Genomic DNA, 21,120 nt, shown 5'->3' with positions numbered 1-21,120 from the left:
CTCCAACCTGGGCAACAAGAGCTAAAATGTAATTTTTCTCTTGTCAAAATAGCCAGTACTCCCACCAAAATATCACGTGGTTACCTGGAATACCAATTGCCTTCTTTCTTTGCTCCCCAACTTGTATTCATTATAAAACCATCTTTGAAATTACCATTTTAATGGCTTTCTTTTCACTTGTTAATATTTCTTTTTTTTTCTACAGACAGAGTCTCACTATGTTGCCCAGGCTGGTCTCAAACTCCTGTCTTCAAGTGATCCTTCCACCTTGACCCTTCAGAGTGTTAGGATTACAGGCATGAGCCACCACATCCAGTCACCTGTTAATATTTAGTGCTTTTCTTTTTTTATTGTTTAATTATACAAGTAATATAGAAAGATATTTTCATTATTTAAAAAACTCAAGTAATATGAATAAAAATTTACCCTTGTCTACATTCTAGTCCCTCTAAGAAACCACTATTTTCAGTTTTATGTGTGTCCTTCCAGATCTTTTTCTATATAATATTTTAACTCAACAAATACTTATTGAGTGTCTACTATGTGCCAGACACTGTCCTAGGCCTGGGAATATAGGTATGAACAAATAAAGTCCTTCTCTTTTAGCATTTCACTATAATGGTAGCACACACGTGCATAGAGAAATACATAATTTTGACTGGGCATGGTGGCTCATGCCTGTAATCCCAGCACTTTGGGAGGCTGAGGCGGACAGATCACCTGAGGTCAGGAGTTTGAGACCAGCCTGGCCAACGTGGGGAAACCCCGTCTCTACTAAAAATACAAAAATTAACCAGGCGTGGTGGCACATGCCTGTAATCCCACCTACTTGGGAAGGTGAGGCAGGGAGAATCGCTTGAATCCAGGAGGCGGAGGTTGCAGTGAGCTGAAATCACACCATTTCACTCCAGCCCGGGCGACAGAGCGACACTCCGTCTCAAAAAAAAAAAAAAGGTGTACATAACTTTGTTTTAATTTTTAAATAAAGAGTGATATACTGTACTGTCCTTAGACATGTATTATGGAGATCTTTCCACATCTATGTGCATAGTTCTGCCATTACTTTTTTGAACTGCTGCATGGTATTCCACATTGTAGATGTTTCTGCATTTATTTAAATCATCCCCTCTAATTGAACATTTATGTATATGTCAGGCAAAGTTGCAAGCACTGAAAATGGACTTGCCTAACAGAAACAGAAACTGGATTTGTTGGAAGGAAACTAAACTGAAGAACTGCCTGGAAGAAAAGGGGTGAGAGAACAGGAAACCCAGCTGAGGTCACGCCATCCAGATCTGTCCACTGCAGCAGGTTTCCCTCCACCGAGTGCCCATTTATCCTGTGGGTTTGTCACTGCCTGGAAAGACAAGAGTCTTGAGTGAGAACGTCTGGCAGGCCGAATGTCTGGCAGGCCGAGCCTAAGGCTCATGCCTCCGCTGTCTGTTGGGAGGAGAGCCTTGCCTCCCACTAGAATTCTCCCTGTGGAGAAAACCCCCAAAGTGGGGAATAATTAAGGGACACACATTTCCTACAATTCATTCTCAATTTTTTGCCTCCCAGGTCTCTTTGTGTACACAACCACATGTTTATTCAGGGCTGGGGCAAAACTTAATGCCCCACGGGTGGATCACCCGAGGTCAGGAGTTCAAGACCAGCCTGGCCAACATGGTGAAACCCCATCTCTACTAAAAATACAAAAAATTAGCCGGAAGGGGTGGCGGGCACCTGTAATCCCAGCTACTCTGGAGGCTGAGGCAGGAGAATTGTTTGAACCCGGGAGTCAGAGTTTGCTGTGAGTCAAGTTGAGATCGTGCCACTGTGCTCCAGCCTGGGCAACAAGAGCAAAATTCTACCTTAAAAAAAAAAACCAAAAACTTAATGGCTCAGTCTTCTTCGGACACACCAAAGACTCTAGCATCTACATCATTCCATATGCAGAAGAAAAGAAAACCGTCTTCAGCTTTGCTGTGGAATGCTCTTCGAGACTGACCGCAGGACCAGAGAGTGGGAAAGGGGGCTCAGTGAGGTGAGGGAAGAAGAACCAACTCGGTACTGCTAAAAACGTTCAGTGCTGGAAATCCAGGATAAAACCTCTGGAGGTCACTTTCCCCAGCCAGGAGAACTACAAGCTGGGAAAGGTCACTGGCAGGAAGCTGGCAGAGAGGGTTGAAAGCACAGGCAGTCACAGAGCATTATGATGGGGACTCGGCCATCTCAGGCACTGAGCTCAGTGTCGGGGCTATGGAGAAGGAGTACTGGATCCTACACTCACAAGGCTCGCAGACTGGGGCCCGAGGGCAAGGGTGCTATGCCATCTGGGCCACAACAGAGCAAAGGACTGAACTTTCCAAAAGCAAGAAGACAGTCCCAGAAAATAGGCCTGGCATGGGGACCAGGTCTGAGGGAGGCATGGGTGACCCTGAGCCTGGCAGGGTGAGAGGGAAAGCCTGCAAACACACCAAACATTTGAAATCTCTCCAGCTGCTGTGGTTTGAATGTCCAATTTAAAACTCATGTTGTGGCCGGGCGCGGTGGCTCACGCCTGTAATCCCAGCACTTTGGGAGGCCGAGGCGGGCGGATCACAAGGTCAGGAGATCGAGACCACGGTGAAACCCCGTCTCTACTAAAAATACAAAAAATTAGCCGGGCGCGGTGGCGGGCGCCTGTAGTCCCAGCTACTCAGGAGGCTGAGGCAGGAGAATGGCGTAAACCCAGGAGGCGGAGCTTGCAGTGAGCCGAGATCGCGCCACTGCACTCCAGCCTGGGCGACAGAGCGAGACTCTGTCTCAAAAAAAAAAAAAAAAAAAAAAAAAAAACTCATGTTGTCCAGATGCAGTGGTTCACGCCTGTAATCCTTGCCCTCTGGGAAGCCGAGGCGGGCAGCTCACCTGAGGTCAGGAATTCAAGACCAGCCTGGCCAACTGAGTGAAACCCCGCCTCTACTAAAAATACAAAAAAAAAAAGAAAAAAAAACCACACACATTAGCTGGGCATGGTGGCTCGCGCCTGTAGTCCCAACTACTTGGGAGGCTGAGGCAGGAGAACTGCTTCAACCTGGGAGGTGGAGGTTGCACTGAGTCAAGATCACGCCACTGCACTCCAGCCTGGGTGACAGAGCAAGTCTCCACCTCAAAAGAAAAAAAACTAATGTTGAAAGTTAAACCCCAATGTGGCAATATGGAGAGGTGGGTCCTTCATGAATGTATTAATCCATTCACAGATTAATGAATGAATGAATGGGTTAATAATTAGTGGGTTGCCATGGAAGGGGAACTGGTGGCTTTATTTATTTATTTTTATTTAGTTATTTATTTATTTTGAGATGGGGTCCCATTCTGTCACCCAGGCTGGAGTGCAATGGTGCAACTATGACTCACTACACCCTCAGCCTGGGCTCAAGCAACTCTCCCACTTCAGCCTCCCAAGTAGCTGGGACTACAGGCAAGCATCATCATGCCCAGCTAATTTTTTTTTTTTTGTAGAGACACGTCTTGCTTTCTTGCCCAGGCTGGTCTTGAACTCCTGGCCTCAAATGATCCTCCCACTTTGGCCTCCCAAAGTGCTGGGATTACAGGCATGAAGCCACCACACCAGGCCAAACTGGTAGCTTTACAAGAACAGGAAGATAGGCTAGGCATGGTGGCTCACACCTGTAATCTCAGTACTTTGGGAGGTCGAGGCGGGTTGATCACCTGAGGTCAGGAGTTTGAGATCAGCCTGGCCAATATGGTGAAACCCTGTCTCTACTAAAAATACAAAAAGTAGCCAGCTGTAGTGGTAGGTGCCTGTAATCCCAGCTACCCGGGAGGCTGAGGCAGGAGAATCGCTTGAACCTAGGAGGCAGAGGTTGCAGTGAACCGAGATCATGCCATTCCACTCCAGCCTGGGCAACAAGAGCAAAACTCTGTCTGGAAAAAAAAAAAAAAAAAAAAAAAGGCCAGGCGCGGTGGCTCACACCTGTAATCCCAGCACTTTGGGAGACCAAGGTGGGCGGATCACGAGCTCAGGAGATCGAGACCATCCTGGCTAACATGGTGAAACCCCGCCTCTACTAAAAATACAAAAAATTAGCTGGGTGTGGTGGCGGGCGCCTGTAGTCCCAGCTACTCTGGAGGCTGAGGCAGGAGAATGGCGTAAACCCGGGAGGAAGAGTTTGCAGTGAGCTGAGATCATGCCACTGCACTCCAGCCTGGGCAACAGAGCAAGAGAAAAAAGAAAAAAGAGATGGGGTTTCACCATGTGGCCCAGGCTGGTTTTGAACTCCTGACTTCAGGCAATCTGCCCGCCTTGGCCTCCCAAAGTGCTGGGATTACAGTCATGAGCCATGGCACCGAGCCTAATTTATGGGTTTTTTTTTTTTTTTGAGAGGGAGTCTTGCTCTGTCGCCCAGGCTGGAGTGCAGTGGCGCAATCTCAGCTCACTGCAAGCTCCACCTCCCAGGTTCCTGCCATTCTCCTGCCTCAGCCTCCCCAGTAGCTGGGACTACAGGCGCCCGCCACTACGCCCGCTAATTTTTTGTATTTTTAGTAGAGACGGGGTTTCACCATGTTAGCCAAGATGGTCTCCATCTCCTGACCTCGTGATCCGCCTGTCTCGGCCTCCCAAAGTGCTGGGATTACAGGCGGGAGCCACCACGCCTGGCCTTTTTTTTTTTTTTTTTTGAGACTGAGTCTCACTCTGTTGCCCAGGCTGCAGTGCAGTGGCGCAATCTCAGCTCACTGCAACCTCTGCCTCCTGAGTTCAAGCAATTCTCCTGCCTCAGCCTCTCAAGTAGCTGGGACTACAGGTGCGTGCCACCACAACCGGCTAATTTTTTGTATTTTTAGTAGAGGCGGGATTTCTCCATGTTAGCCAGGATGGTCTCGATCTCCCGACCTCGTGATCTGCCAGCCTTGGCCTCCCAAAGTGTTGAGATTACAGGCGTGAGCCACCGTGCCTGGCCTAAGTTTTGCATTTTTAATGGAGATGGGGTTTCACCATGTTGGCCAGGCTGGTCTCAAACTCCTGAGCTCAGGTGATCTGCCCACCTCGGCCTCCCAAAGTTCTGGGATTACAGGCGAGAGCCACTATGTCCGGCCAAAAAAAAGCCACAAAAACTAGCTGGGTGCTATGGCTTGCACCTGTAGTCCCAGCTACTCTCAAGGCTGAGGCAGGAGAATTACTTGAGCTGTGGAGGCAGAGGTTTCAGTGAGCTGAGATCACACCATTGCACTCCAGCCTGGGTGACAGGCGTGAAACGCTGTCTAAAAAAAAAAAAAAAATCAGAAATAAAGGAAATTGTCCTTCAGCCCCTCAGGCTTAAACATCCCCATCCAGGGATCTACAGTCATTCCCATCCATATGACTTACCTTCTTTCAGAGTTATCAAAAGAGCTGCTTTTGTTCATTCATTTACACTTTAACGTGAATTAAATACAAAACTACCTCTTCTGAAATATGTGAATTTATTTGTGTATTTGTTTATTTATTTTGAGATGGAGTCTCACTCTGTCCCCCAGGCTGGAGCGCAGTAGCACAATCTTGGCTCACTGAAACCTCCACCTCCCGTGCTCAAGGGATCCTCTTGCCTCAGCCTCCAAAGTGGCTGAGATTGCAGGCACTTGCCAGCATGCCTAGCTAATTTTTATATTTTTAGTAGAGATGGGGTTTCACCATGTTGGTCAGACTGGTCTCGAACTCCTAGTCTCAGGTGATCCACTAGCCTCAGCCTCCCAAAGTACTGGAATTACAGGTGTGAGCTACCACCCCTGGCCTGGAATAAGGACTGCTTCCAACTGTGAAAGAAAATGCTTGTTGCCCAGTTAACATAATTCCACATAATCATTTTGATTAGAAAACCTGCACAACTTCTGCAGAACTCAAGAGCTCTGTCCCCGGCTGCCATTTTACATTTGCTGCATTTCTAGATGTGTTTATATCATTGCTTGAGTGGTGGTGTCTTCTCCCACTGGAGTGTAGCTTCATGACTTAAGAATCTTTCGGCCAGGGACAGTGGCTTCCGGCTGTAATCCCAGGACTTTGGGAGGCCGAGGTGGGCGGATCACCTGAGGTCAGGAGTTTGAAACCAGCCTGACCATTATGCCGTCTCTACTAAATAGACAAAAATTAGCCGGGCGTGGTGGCGTGCGCCTGGAATCTCAGCTACTTAGGAGACTGAGACAGGAGAATTGCTTGAACCCTGGAGGCAGAGGTTGCGGGGAGCGGAGATGCGCCATTGCACTCCAGCCTGGGCAACAAGAGAGAAACTTTGTCTCAAAAAAAAAAAGGATAGCCGGGCACGGTGGCTCAAGCCTGTAATCCCAGCACTTTGGGAGGCTGAGACGGGCGGATCACAAGGTCAGGAGATCGAGACCATCCTGGCGAACACGGTGAAACCCCGTCTCTACTAAAAAATACAAAAAACTAGCCGGGCGAGGTGGCGGGCGCCTGTGGTCCCAGCTACTCCGGAGGCTGAGGCAGGAGAATGGCGTAAACCCGGGAGGCGGAGCTTGCAGTGAGCTGAGATCTGGCCACTGCACTCCAGCCTGGGCGACAGAGCCAGACTCAGTCTCAAAAAAAAAAAAAAAAAGAAAAGGATATTTAAGGCTAGTCAAATGACACATTTGGCTTTACTTAGCCAACTATTTGTTGAATGAATAAAGGAACAACTGAATCAAACCAAAGATTCCAGGCCGGGCACGCTGGCTCTCGCCTGTAATCCCAGCACTTTGGGAGGCTGATGCAAAAATACAACAATTAGCCAGGCGTAGTGGCGGGCGCCTGTAGTCCCAGCTACTTGGGAGGCTGAGGCAGTAGAATTGCATGAACCCAGCAGGCAGAGGTTGCAGTGAGCCGAGATCGCACCACTGCACACTCCAGCCTGGGCTACAGAACCAGATTCTGTCAAAAAAAAAAATCCATAGAAACAATGAGATTATTTAGATCTTATGGAAAAAACACATCCTGCCTATATTGGACATAGGATTTTGTTTTGATGCATGCAGCACCTCTGTAGAGGTTCTCTGCTTCCCCATCCTGTCCATGTGTTTTAGGTGACACTGATCCCATTTCTGGCTACAGGAGTGGGCAAGTGACACAGACCTGGCAAATCAGAGGAACCTAACCTCTAGATTCATGGATCTGACAGTCTAGACCAGCCCAGGTCACTATAGAAAGGAGGTATGTGGCAAGGGCTCACTTGGAGGAACCAAAGAGAGTGGGAGGAAGGAGAGAGGGAGGAACAACTGACTCTTGGTGAGAGCAGAGATAGCTGCATGGAGGAGGTTTGTAGCTGGACTAAGATTTAGATGGGGGGAATTGAGGGAGGGCATTCTCTACACAAAGAGCAGGACCAAATATGGGGTGATAGGAACATGTAAGATGCTTTTGAAAGCTGGCAAGGGCCCAGTTGATAGGAGCAAAAGGTTTATGTGGGGGTGGAGGACAAGATAAAGTTGGAGGCGTGGACCAGGGCCAGCCCCCTGAGAGTTCTGGACACTGTGTTAAGGAGTGGAGGAGTTTACTCCGGAGGCCATGTGGACCTGTTCAGAGGGGAGGCCATGGGTAACCTGAGCAGGGTTGGGCATTAGGAAGTTGATCTGTCAGAAGAGTGGATTAAAGGGAAAGAGGCTGGGGCTCCAACCCAAGACGCATGAGCCTGGCCAAAAAAACATTAAGGGCATCGGGCAGTGGGACTGAAATAGAACCACCAGCTGAGGCACTGAAGAAAGAATCAGTGTGCCTTGAGGAACATAACAAGGCAGAACTAAAAGACCAGATTCCAGAGACTGGGTTATGGCATCTGGGTAGTGGTTTGAGAAGGGCAGGCTTTGGCATCAATCAAAACTGAGTTTGAATCCTGGCTCTGGCACTAGAAGTTTGTGTAATTCTGGGCACGTTTACTTATTTCTGGGCCTTGGTTTTCTTATCCATGAAAAGGAATAATAGCCAGGCGCGGTGGCTTAAGCCTGTAATCCCAGCACTTTGGGAGGCCGAGACGGGCAGATCACGAGGTCAGGAGATCGAGACCATCCTGGCTAACATGGTGAAACCCTGTCTCTACTAAAAAGTACAAAAAAAAAACTAGCTGGGCGAGGTGGCGGGCGCCTGTAGTCCCAGCTACTCACGAGGCTGAGGCAGGAGAATGGTGTGAACCCGGGAGGCGGAGCTTGCAGCGAGCTGAGATCCGGTCACTGCACTCCAGCCTGGGCAACAGAGCGAGACTCTGTCTCAAAAAAAAAAAAAGAAAAAAAAAAAAAAAGAAAAGGAATAATAATACCAAATTCAGAGGTTTTTGGATGACTAAATGATATAATATCCTTAAAGCAATTTTCAGGGTCCAGGAATAAAATAAATCTCCAATGTAGCTAGTGGGTACAAAGTTTCTTTTGGGAGTGATGCAAATGTTCTAAAATTAGATTATGGTTACACAACTGTGTAAATATCTAAGAACCATTGAGTTGTATACTTTTTTGTGTGTGTGAGGGGTGTCTGGCTCTGTCACCCACGCCAGAGTGCAGTGGAGCAATCTCGGCTCCACTCCACCTGCAACCTCCGCCTCCTAGGTTCAAGTGATTCTCCTGTCTCACCCTCCCAAGTAGCTGGGACTACAGGCACACGCCACCATGCCTGGATAATTTTTGTATTTTTTTTTTTTTTTTTTTTTTTTTTTTTTTGAGACGGAGTCTTGCTCTGTAGCCCGGGCTGGAGTGCAGTGGCCGGATCTCAGCTCACTGCAAGCTCCGCCTCCCGGGTTTACGCCATTCTCCTGCCTCAGCCTCCGGAGTAGCTGGGACTACAGGCGCCCGCCACCTCGCCCGGCTAGTTTTTTGTATTTTTAGTAGAGACGGGGTTTCACGGTGTTAGCCAGGATGGTCTCGATCTCCTGACCTCGTGATCCGCCCGTCTCGGCCTCCCAAAGTGCTGGGATTACAGGCTTGAGCCACCGCGCCCGGCCAATTTTTGTATTTTTAAAAATGTTTGTTGTTTTGGTTTTTTTTTTTTTTTTTTTTGAGACAGAATCTCGCTCTGTCGCCCAAACTGGAGTACAGTGGTGCGATCTCAGCTCACTGCAACCTCCGCCTCCTGGGTTCAAGCAATTCTCCTGCCTCAGCCTCCTGAGTAGCTGGGATTACAGGTGCACACCACCACACCCGGCTAATTTTTGTATTTTTAGTAGAGATGGGGTTTCACCATGTGGTTCAGGTTGGTCTTGAACTCCTGACCTCATGATCCACCTGCCTCAGCCTCCCAAAGTGCTGGGATTACAGGCATGAGTCACCACAGCCAACCAAAAAAAAAGTTTGTTTGGTATTTTTTGCTCACATGATCCTCTATTGAAATATTTCGTTTTGTGCTTCTTCACTAGCTGGGCATATTCCACAGCACCACTGTTGATGTCATCTATGATATCATGAGGGTGGCGGCCATCAACATTACGGCCCACAGACTAGGGAGTTCCCAGGATTTCTTTTTTTTTTTTTTTTTTTGAGATGGAGTCTTGCTCTGTCACCCAGGCTGGAGTGCAGTGGCGCGATCTGGGCTCACCGCAAGCTCTGCCTCCTTGGGTTCATGCCATTCTCCTGCCTCAGCCTCCCCTCCCCAACAGCTGGGACTACAGGCGCACGCCGCCACGCCTGGCTATTTTTTCTTTTTCTTTTTTGTATTTTTAGTAGAGATGGGAGTTTACCATGTTAGCTAGGATGGTCTCAATCTCCTGACTTCATGATCTGCCCGCCTTAGCCTCCCAAAGTGCTAGGATTACAGGCGTGAGCCACCGCGCCCAGCCCCCAGGATTTCTTTAAAGTTTCCAGAGTTCTCTGGCTAAAGATTGGTGACACCTCTGTCAAGCAATGTTGACGATCTCAACAAAAGTGATATTCCCACTGTGTTTAATGTGTTTCTGTTTCTTCTGTCTGTTGATGGTTCCTTGAGAGCTTTGATGATCAGGGCAGAGGCAGAAGGCACCACCTCAGTCTGGGCCCATCTTTTCTGAATGTTCAATTTCACTGTAATCCTCAGGACTTTCCAGTCACCCCTTGCCTTGGCAATGTCATCACCAACCTTTTTTAGAGACAGACCCAGGGGGCCGATCTTGGGGGCCAGTGAAGAAGTGGCACTGACTACACCCCCAGTGCACCTCAGGTATACAACTTTAATCTTGTTGGGGTCGAACTTCGGTGGCATGGTGGAGGCGGCTGGTGTTGGATGAACCCAGATTCAGGATGACCAAAGAAAGTTACACCTTGGCCTCTTCCGAGCTGAATGCAAAAAATATATTTTTAAAAACAAACAAACAGGGCCAAGCACGGTGGCTCATGCCTGTAATCCCAGCACTTTGGAAGGCCAAGGCAGGCAGATCACCTGAGGTCAGGAGTTCAAGACCAGCCTGGCCAATATGATGAAACTTCATCTTTACTAAAAATACAAAAAGTTCGCTGAGTGTGGTGGTGCACCTGTGGGAGAATGGCTGGAACCTGGGAGGCAGAGGTTGCAGTGAGCCGAGATCAGGCCACTGAACTCCAGCCTGGGCAACGAGAGTAAAAATTCCATCTCAAAAAAAAAAGATCCAGAGGTAGGCAATCCAGGACCATGTCTGGGGCTTTTGAAAGACCCAGGCAACAAAATAAAAGAAAAAGAGACAGGCTTGCCCCCTTCCTCACAGGGTGACTTTACAAAGGTGTCACATAATATGGCCCACTTGGCTGGGCGTGGTGGCTCATGCTTGCAATCCCAGCACTTTGGGAGGCTGAGGCGGGCAGATCACCTGAGGTCCGGAGTTAGAGACCAGCCTGACCAACAGGGAGAAATTCCGTCTCTATTAAAAATACAAAATTAGCCGGGCATGGTGGCAGCATGTCTGTAATCCCAGCTACTTGGGAGGCTGAGGCAGGAGAATCGCTTGAACCCGGGAGGCAAGGGTTGTAGTGAGCCAAGATCGAGCCATTGCACTCTAGCCTGGGCAACAAGAGCGAAACTCCGTCTCAAAAAAAAAAAAAAAAATATATATATATATATATATATATATATCCCACTTATATTTCATTGACCAGAACTTAATCACATGGCCCCATTTGGCTGCAAGAGAAGATGACAAATGAGTCTTATGGCTCTGGTACAGCTACAATTTGGGGTTTATTAAAGAGGAGAACAGTTTTTGGGAGGCAAACAGCAGCTTCTGCTATAGCTACTACTTGTGTAACAATGGAGGCAGACTATAAATAAATAAACTATCTTTGAAAAGACACACAACACCTGTAGTATAGTTTGCCTTTTGACTTTTGAACCATGTGGCTGTATTATCTACTCAAATAAGTAAAACTAGAATTTAAAAAAAATACCGAAGCCTAGCAAGATGGTGAGATTTTGTCTCTACAAAACATACAAAAATTATCCAGGCATGGTGGTGAGTGCCTGTAGTCCCAGCTACCGGAGTTCCACCCTAGTCTCCCTAGTAAGGGAGACTGAGGTGGGAGGATCACTGGAGCCTGGGAGGTTGAGGCTGCAGTGAGTCATGACTGAGCCACTGCATTCCAGCCTGGGTGACAGAGTGAGACTGGTCTTAAAAAAAAAAAAATACTGAATGATGGTACCCAACCATGTGTCTCCTGACTTACAGCTCTGTCGATACTGTCCCAGGCGTCCATGTGGACACCATGCTTCTGTGGATCTAAGACTGCCTCCTCCGCAGTGAGCCAAGATCACACCACTGCACTCCAGCCTGGGTGACAGAGCAAGACTCCATTTCAAAAAAAAAAAAAAGAAAAAAAGAAAAAAAAAAGAAAAAAAAAGAAAAAAAAAAGAAAAAAAACACTGCCTCCTCCAGACACCTACAAGCAATCATGTGGCAAGTCTGAGCATCTACTCTTCCATTCCCATTGCCACCCAGGTAGCAAGGATGGCACAGTCCCAGAAATGGGAGCACTAACTGCTTCAGCCTACATGGAGTCATCATCATGGTCCCTGAGACTTGGTCCTAACATGGCCATCTTTTACCTATGATCAACATACCATGAGGGGGCCAGGCACGGTGGCTCATGCCTATTATCCCAGCGCTGTGGGAGGCTGGGCTGAGCAGATCACTTGAGCCCAGGACTTCAAGACCAGACTGGACAACATCACAAAACCCTGTCTCTATAAAAAAAATCGCAAAAATTAGCCGGGTGTGGTGGTGCACACCTACGGTTACAGCTTTGGGAGGCTAAGGTGGGAGGATTATTTGAGCACAGGTGGTGGAGGCTACAGTGAGCCATGATTGTTCCATTGCACTCTAGCCTAAGCAACAGAGTAAGACCCTGTCTCAAAAAAATGTATGTATGTATGTGTGTGTATATATATATATATATATGCATACACACACACAGAGACACACACATACACCCCATGAGAGATTTATTGACCCTTTGTCTTCCCATCTCTTTGTTCTTTTGTAGGGGATAGAGACCAGGTCTTGTTATATTGACTGGTCTCCAACTCTAGGGCTCAAGTGATACCCCTACCTCAGCCTCCCAGTGTTGGGATTACAGGCATGAGCCCCGCGCTTGGCCTCTTCGCACTTGATTCCTGTTCTAATGGTAGATCTTGCTGCGCCTATCATGACCCAACATCCATCACAGAGGTTCTCAATCACCAAGCTGCCAGCCTGAGCTGTAACCATAAAAAATAATCCCATGCTTCTCTGCCCTTGGTGTTTCTTGGTTTGTGGCAACATGCTTGACATATTGCCACATGGTATTCTCCTCATGTGTCTGTGTCCAAATTTCCTTCTTTTTATAAGGATACCAGTCCCTTCATTAGGTCCCACCCTAATCCAGTATGACCTCCTTTTAGTTTGATTACATCCACAAAGATGCTATTTCCAAATAAGGTCACACTCACAGGTTCTGAGTAGATAGAAATTTAGGGGAAGCTACTCAACCCAGTATACTATTCCAGCCTCCAACCTGAGGGCTGCATCCCTCTGAACTATCTCCCTAACCTAGAGACCTTTCTCCTTTTTTAAATGACAAAATATCCTCAGGAAATGCTGTGTTAAATATACTAAAAAAAGGCCGGGCGCAGTGGCTCACCCCTGTAATCCCAGCACTTTGAAAGGCCAAGGCGGGCGGGTTACTTGAGATTAAGAGTTCAAGAACAGCCTGGCCAACATGGTGAAACCCCATCTCTACTAAAAATACAAAAATGAGCCAGGCATTGTGGCAGGTGCCTGTAATCCCAGCCACTCAGGAGGCTGAAGCAGGAGAATCCCTTGAAATCAGGAGGCGGAGGCTGCAGTGAGCCGAGATTGCACCAGATAGCAAAACATTCTACACTGCTCCATCAGTGTTAGCTCCGAAGCCATCTAGTCATTTTAACTACTGGCTTCTAGACCCAACTGTTCTAATTCCCACCCCCACTCCCCACTGTCTAACCGGTGGTTTATCTTTCCTGCCTAGTCAGCAGCTTCAAGACATTTTTAACTTTTGCCTTCCATGGCTTCCTCAGTTGCTAATCTACTGAAATATGTTTATTTTATTTTATTTTTTGAGATGGAATATCACTCTGTCACCCAGGCTAGAGTGCTGTGGCACAGTCTCGACTCACTGCAACCTTTGTCTCCTGGGTTCAAGTGATTCTCCTGCCTCAGTCTCCCAAGTAGCTGGGAATACAGTGGTCTGCCAGCACGCTCGGCTAATTTTTTTTTCTTTTTCTTTTTTTTTTTTTAGTAGAGACAGGATTTCACCATGTTGGCCAGGCTGGTCTCGAACTCCTGACCTCAGGTGATCCACCCACCTCAGCCTCCCAAACTGCTGTGATTACAGATACGAGCCGCTGCACCTAGCCTACTGAGAGGTGTTTAATATCTCATTCTCATCTCTTAACACCTCAGTTTGAGTCCCCTAATCTCTCTTTTTTTTTTTTTGAGATGGAGTTTCACTCTTGTTGCCCAGGCTGGCATGCAAGGGCGTGATCTCGGCTCACTGCAACCTCCCCCTCCCCGGTTCAAGTGATTCTCCTGCCTCAGCCTCCCAAGTAGCTGGGATTACAGGCGCCCACCACCACACCCAGCTAATTTTGTGTGTATATGTATATGTGTGTGTGTGTGTGTGTGTGTGTGTGTGTGTGTATGTGTTTTGAGGCGGAGTCTCACTCTGTCACCAGGCTGGAGTGCAGTGGCACGATCTCGGCTCACTGCAACCTCTGCCTCCCAGGTTCAAGCCATTTTCCTACCTCAGCCTCCTGAGTGGTTGGGACTACAAGAGAGTGCCGCCATACTCAGCTAATTTATTTTTTGTATTTTTAGTAGAGATGGGGTTTCACCATGTCAGCCAGGATGGTGTCAATCTCCTGACTTCGTGATCCACCCGCCTCGGCCTCCCAAACTGCTAGGATTACAGGCGTGAGCCACCGCGCCCGGCCGAGTCCCCTAATCTCTTGAATTTTCTCAGTACACATCCCTCTTCCCCAGTCAGCTGAGCCTCCATTTAGAAGGCTGGGAGGCAATGAAAGAACTGGTAAAGAAGCAACCCTGGGGCCAGGCGCGGAGGCCAGGTGTGAGCCACCGCACCCAGCCCAGCCCAATTTCCCCTTTTGTTTTTCTAGACAGAGTCTCACTCTGTTGCCAGGCTGGAGTGCAGTGGCACAATCTCAGCTCACTGCAACCTCCACCTTCCTCCCAAGTTCAAGCGATTCTCCTGCCTCAGCCTACCGAGTAGCTGGGACTACAGGCATGAGCCACCACACCCAGCTAATTTTTGTATTTTTAGTAGAGATGGGGTTTCACCATGTTGGCCAGCATGGTCTCAATCTGTTGACCCTTGGGATCTGCCCGCCTCGGCCTGCCAAACTGCTGGGATTACAGGCCTGAGTCACCCAATTTCCCCTTTTCTATGGCTTATTGTTTCTAACACTTTATTGTAAAATTTTTCAAACAGCCAACAAAATTGAAATACGCTGTTACCCAGCACCTAGATTCTAGTATTTTTTATATTGAGATATATTTCACATAACATAAAATTCAACATTTTAAAGTGTACACTTCAATAGTTTTTAGTTCTGTATATTCATTGTGTTGCACAAACATCACCACTAATTTCAAAACATTTTCATAACCCCAAAAAGAAAACTCTTAACCATTAGCTGTTAGTCCTAATTCCCCCCTTCTCCCATCCCCTGGCAACCACTAATCTACCTTCTGTCTCTATGGATTTGTCTATTCTGGATGTTTCATATAAATAGAATTACACAATATGTTGCCTTTCCTGTCTGGCTTCGTTCACTCAGCATAATGTTTTCAACATTCATTCCTTTTGTAGCATGTATCAGTACTTCATTCCTTTTTATGGTGAATAATACTCCATTGTATGAGTATACGACTTTTGATTCATCCATTTATCAGCTGATAAATATTTGGGTTGTTTCCACTTTTTGACTATCATGAATAATGCTGCTATCAACATTTGTGTACACATTTTTATGTGAACATATGTTTTCAATTTTCTCAGGTATATAGCTAAAAGTAGAATTGATGGGTCATATGGTAACATTAACATTTTACTATACATGTTTTATCACATATCTACCTATCTAACTATCTTTCTAATCTATCTATATTAATCCTCCTCACATTTTAGTGTACTTTGGAATAAATTGCAAACGTCAGCACACCTCACTCCAAACTCATCAGCATGTCTATTACTAGAATTCAATCTTTCTTTACAATTTATTTTCTTCATATAAAATTTACAATCTTTTTCTTTTTGTTATTTTGTTTTTGTTTTTGTTTTTTTGAGACAGGATCTCTCTCTGTTGCCCAGGCTGGAGTGCAGTGGCACAATCTTGGCTTACTGCAACCTCTGCCTCTTGGGCTCAAGCGATTCTCCTGCCTCAGCCTCCCGAGCAGCTGGGACTACAGGCGTGAGCCACCATGTCCAGCTAATTTTTGTATTTTTAGTAGAGATGGGGTTTCACCATGTTGGCCAGGCTGTTCTCAAACTCCTGACCTCAGCTGATCCACTCACCTCAGCCTCTCAAAGCGTTGGGATTACAGGCGTGAGCCACCGCACCCAGTCTACTCAATGAGTTTTAACACACGCCTAAACCTGTGAAACCCAAATCAAGATATCAAGATTTAGAACATGTCCACCCTCCTGCAAGTTCCCTCTGTCTATTCAGTGTCAGAGTGTCAGTCCTGCCCCTGCTCTACCTTTTTCAAAGGCAACCAGTCTTCTGATGTTTTCCCCACTGTAAGTTACTTTCCCTGTTCTAGAACTTCATATAAACAGAAACTGTTTGAGAAGAAATGAAATGAAAGCAGAAATGAGGTATATCTGCTTCTATCTGGCTTCTTTCACTTAGCATACTGTTTTTAAGCTTCATGTTACTGCATGCAGCAATATTCAGTCCTCTTTGTTGCTGAACTGTTTTCTGTCATCATCCTGTGTGAATGTACAATAGGTTGTTTGTCCATTCACCTGTTGATGAACACTTGGGCCATTTCACTTTTGGCTTTTATGAATAAAACTCCTTTGATGTGAGCCAACATCGTGCCACTGCACTCCAGCCTGGGTGAAAGAAGGAGATCTGTCTCAATTTAAAAAAAAAAAAAAAAAAGGCAGGGTGCAGTGGCTCACGCCTGTAATCCCAGCACTTTGGGAGGCCGAGGCAGGTGGATCACCTGAGGTCGGGAGTTTGGGACCAGCCTGACCAACATGGAGAAACCTCATTTCTACTAAAAATACAAAATTAGCCGGGCATGGTGATACATGCCGGTAATCCAGCTACTCAGGAGGCTGAGGCAGGAGACTTGCTTGAACCCAGGAGGCGGAGGTTGTGGCAACAAGAGGGAAACTCTGTCTCAAAAAAAAAAAAAAAAAAAAAAAAAAAAACGACTAGCAACTAGCAACCTAGGCCGGGCACAGTGGCTGACGTCTGTAATCCCAGCACTTTGGGAGGCTGAGGCAGGTGGATCACCTGAGGTCAGGAGTTCGAGACCAGCCTGGCCAACATGGTGAAACCCCGTCTCTACTAAAAATACAAAAATTAGCCGGGCGTGGTGGTGGGCGCCTGTAATTCCAGCTACTCGGGAGGCTGAGGCAGGAGATTTGCTTGAACCCAGGAGGCGGAGGTTGTAGTGAGTGGAGATGAAACCACTGCACTCCAGCCTGGGCGACAGAGCGAGACTCCCTCTCAAAAACAAACAAACAAAAAAGACTAGCAACCTCCTCCTCTCCAGCAATGCCAACCCCAGTCCAGGCCCCCATCCGCCCAGGATCTCGATCAAGAAACATTAATCCGTGGCCTTTCTTTGCCATTTCCAACTCTGCCACCTCCATCGCACGACAAGGTCCCCTTCTTCCTTCCCATTCCTGTCAGTTTCCCTAATCTCCGTACAAATCCCTAGCCTGACTCCCTTTCCTTTCCATCCTCACCAGACACCCGCATGCCGGACCTCAAAAGCGCAAACGCTAAAACCCGGTTGAGTTGACGCACGGAGAGAAGGGGTGTGTGGGTCGGTGTGTGTGTGTTACTGTGTGTGTGTGTGCGCTTGTGTGTGGAAGAAACCAACAAGGTCCACGCTGGTGTCCATTTCTGGAAATGCCAATCGCGCCCGACTGCGGGAGCCAGGATCAGGTCCCCAGGGCGCCCTTGCAGACAGCACCCTGAGCGAAGGAGCTCAGAAGGCAGTCCGGCTTCACCCAGACCCCCAGTCCCGCAGAAGCCCCGTCCCCCAGCGGCACAGCACCCCCTCCCCGGCGCGGTGGTAGGGCCCAGCGCGACGTCACCCATTGTTTACAAATCAACCCGAGCCGGCAGGATTCCGGCTCCCGCGGCTGCAGGCGCGCGGCTGGAGTGACTGGCGGGCTCCGGCTTCCGCGTCCGCCACGGCCCCTGCCCCGGCCCCGGCCACGGCCCCGGCATCGTCTTCAGCTCCGCGCCAGCTCCGCCGCGGCCCACCGCACCCGCCGGCAGTCGAGCCCCCAGCGACGCCCGCACAGCTCCGGGTGCCCGGACAGGGGGCCATGCCTTGCCGGAGGGAGGAGGAAGAGGAAGCTGGCGAGGAGGCGGAGGGGGAGGAAGAGGAGGAGGACAGCTTCCTCCTGCTGCAGCAGTCGGTGGCGCTGGGCAGCTCGGGCGAGGTGGACCGGCTGGTGGCCCAGATCGGCGAGACGCTGCAGCTGGACGCGGCGCAGGACAGCCCGGCCTCGCCGTGCGCGCCCCCGGGGGCGCCGCTGCGGGCCCCGGGACCCCTGGCTGCGGCGGTGCCGGCAGACAAGGCCAGGCCCCCGGCGGTGCCGCTGCTGCTGCCTCCCGCGTCGGCTGAGACTGTGGGCCCGGCGCCCCCTGGGGTCCTGCGCTGCGCCCTGGGGGACCGCGGCCGCGTGCGGGGCCGCGCTGCGCCCTACTGCGTGGCGGAGCTCGCCACAGGCCCCAGCGCGCTGTCCCCACTGCCCCCTCAGGCCGACTTCGATGGGCCTCCGGGTGCTGGCAAGCAGGGCGTCCCGCAGCCGCTGTCGGGTCCGTGCCGGCGAGGATGGCTCCGGGGCGCCGCCGCCTCCCGCCGCCTGCAGCAGCGACGCGGGTCCCAACCAGAAACCCGCACAGGCGACGACGACCCGCACCGGCTCCTGCAGCAGCTAGTGCTCTCTGGAAACCTCATCAAGGAGGCCGTGCGAAGGCTTCATTCGCGACGGCTGCAGTTACGTGCAAAGCTTCCCCAACGCCCGCTCCTGGGACCTCTGTCGGCCCCGGTGCATGAACCCCCTTCACCTCGCAGCCCTCGCGCGGCCTGCAGTGACCCTGGCGCCTCCGGGAGGGCGCAGCTCAGAATTGGCGACGGCGTTCTTGTCCCTGGCAGCTAACACGCCCGGGGTGCCCACAGCGCCAGCCTCAGACTAGAGGGCAAGGGGTTCCCCTGAGGGCTGCAATTCTTCTCAGGCTGGTGGAGAACTCTGGCTTTTGGAAGTGGGAGAAAAAAGCTAAAGACGAGGAACAGAAAAATCGCGAATGTTTCGCGGGTAACTGGGGTTGAGGGCCAAAATATTTGAAATGCAGAACTCGGCCCTATTTAAGGAGGATTTTACAGAGCGCACCCCAAGCTTACAAGTTAGTAGGATTCCTTATTTGGAGTGACCCGACCCAGCCGCGGAGCGTGCAGTTCCGCGCAGCCTCTCAGTGCCCTCCAGCCCCGCGACCATGTGGCCACAATCCACGCTTCTCCGGATCGCGGCGCGCCGGAACTACTGAGGATGATGCCAGTTACTTGCTTTACCTTTTCAGGGCTGGCTCCTGATCCACTTTGGGGGAGGGGAACATGAGTAGATAATTTCCGGGTGCACCCCAATCTGCCAGACTTGAATATTTTCAACACTTAAAAAAACCATCTTGTGTCTTTGGAGGTGCTGCTTAATATCAAACACGCGGTGCCATGAAGGGACCCTTTGAGGGTTGAATAGGAGTTAACCCCTGCGCTCTCTTTGCAACTGTCTGCCTTTCTCAGAGTGGTGTGGGAAAGGCTGTACGACACGGGTGGGGACAGGAGGTGGGGGCGGGGGGTATTGAATGGTGATGGAAGGGTAGAGAGGCGCGGAGTGAACCCCACGCGCTCTCTAAAGTGTATTTTCACAGCCGGCCTGCCTCTCCTCGGGTTCAAGGTCACTGTTTCCTGGGCACGCACTGGGTTGCGGGACAGAGTAGCCGGATTCTGCCCGTGCTCGGAGAAGAGCGCAGTGTTTTTTGCAAGTGCTGGAGTCTCCTGAGGACACGCGCGCCGCCGCCACCGCGGGTGTGGGAAAGCGCGGACGTGCTGGGTGTCTGCTTCCCTAGGCGACCACCGCCCCTGGCCGCGCTCCGGGCTTTCACGGAAACTCCCGAGACGGAGCCCCGGGTTCCTCCTCTCCCACTTGGCTCTGCTGTCCTACTCAAGCGGGTGGCTCTGGGATCCTGGGGGCCTGGGTTGGGGGCTAGGAAGACGCCATGTGATGGGCACTCCAGGGACACACAGCCTAGCACAGCAGCTTATAATGGGCTCTCTGGGGCCATTTGCAATAACAGCTGCAATTCCCTGGATAGCGGAGTTGATTTCCTCCCTCTGCCCCTCCCCCAGCCATGCCAGCTGGCCTTTGTAAGTGCAGGAAACCGAGTAGAAAATGTGACCCTCCAAATGGAGAAGCTGCAGGCTTTGCCATTGTGAACCATGGTGAAGTGCTTGGAACATACTGTTCACTCACTCTAAAGGCGCTGAGACTGTGCTGTTGTTCTCGTTTTTATAGTCAATGGCTTGTTCATCATCCAGATGTGGCTACTGACATATCTACACTTCGCACCGGAGTGTCTGGAATCGTGGCTATCCTGATTATAGGATTTTAACTTAACTGAAATGCCTGCTTTGAATAAATGTGTTGGGTTTTTTGTTTGGTTTTATTTTATACTTGCCATCGGTGAAAAAGATGTACAGAACACATTTCTCTGATCTCCATAAACATGAAAACACTTGAAATCCCTGTCAGCCTGGCTTGCGGATGGTAATTAGAGCGCCTTTGTGTCTGAGCAGCTCACTAGCTAGACAAGGTCTCCGCAGCTGGGTGTGTATTGGAGCTGGCATGAAATTAAATGAAAGTGAGGTCAGGTTTTGGACCAATCCCATTCGTTAAAACCTCAGAGCCTTTTGGATTACTAGTCAGTGATGGAGATGTGTTATAAAGCTGCCTCTATTAGCAAAGGACATCAGATCAGCCAGTCACTGCAGACTGGGAGGCTTATCTTTTTTTTCTTCTTTTCTTTATACTATGGCCATTAAGTGCACTTGTTCCACAAGGTGGGCCTTAAGGCTGGGGCAGCTCTTGATTAGGGGGCTGCTCACAACATGTGAGCCTGGTGGTAGGAAAGCTGGGTGGAAACTTACAAAAGATTCCTCTCTTTGCCCCTGGCACATTTACACCATTCTGTCCCTAAGCAGTGACATAAAAGCCCATGTCTATCCTTATAGTTCTGACTTACTTCAGTCTGTTCCCTCATGGAAGGAGCTAATTTCCTCCCTCTGAGGAAAGAGTACCCAGATTTTAAGTCCACTTCTAAAGTGGGAAGGGAACCTTGGACAAGTTGCTCTACCTCTGGGGCTTCAGTTTCCTCATCCATACAACCGGGATAATGAACTAAAAGGT

The 21,120-nt window shown here is 49.3% G+C and overlaps 1 protein-coding gene and 1 long non-coding RNA gene across 2 annotated transcripts; one reads left to right on the top strand and one right to left on the bottom strand.

Moving 5' to 3' along the window:
• Window positions 1–1,068: 1,068 nt before the first annotated feature.
• Window positions 1,069–17,672, bottom strand: LOC139356056 (uncharacterized). Its single transcript, XR_011607429.1, has 3 exons — window positions 17,389–17,672; window positions 15,979–16,059; window positions 1,069–1,357 (listed from the first exon to the last, which is right to left on the bottom strand). It is a non-coding gene; the product is annotated as an uncharacterized lncRNA (long non-coding RNA).
• Window positions 17,673–17,784: 112 nt separating this feature from the next.
• On the top strand, window positions 17,785–20,385 carry LOC105478500 (FRAT regulator of WNT signaling pathway 1). Its single transcript, XM_071069354.1, has one exon. It carries the CDS (start codon window positions 17,980–17,982, stop codon window positions 18,817–18,819), a length of 840 nt encoding a protein of 279 aa, XP_070925455.1. The 5' UTR covers window positions 17,785–17,979; the 3' UTR covers window positions 18,820–20,385.
• Window positions 20,386–21,120: the final 735 nt, after the last annotated feature.

This window comes from Macaca nemestrina, chromosome 9 (genome assembly GCF_043159975.1).
Source record: "Macaca nemestrina isolate mMacNem1 chromosome 9, mMacNem.hap1, whole genome shotgun sequence".
In the NCBI taxonomy this organism is placed as follows: Eukaryota; Metazoa; Chordata; class Mammalia; order Primates; family Cercopithecidae; genus Macaca; species Macaca nemestrina.
This window is presented reverse-complemented; position numbering and strand designations above follow the sequence as displayed.

Bases quoted from the DNA above. Each gene is read 5' to 3' on its own strand.
- LOC105478500 (XM_071069354.1), top strand. From the start codon at position 17,980: ATGCCTTGCCGGAGGGAGGAGGAAGAGGAAGCTGGCGAGGAGGCGGAG.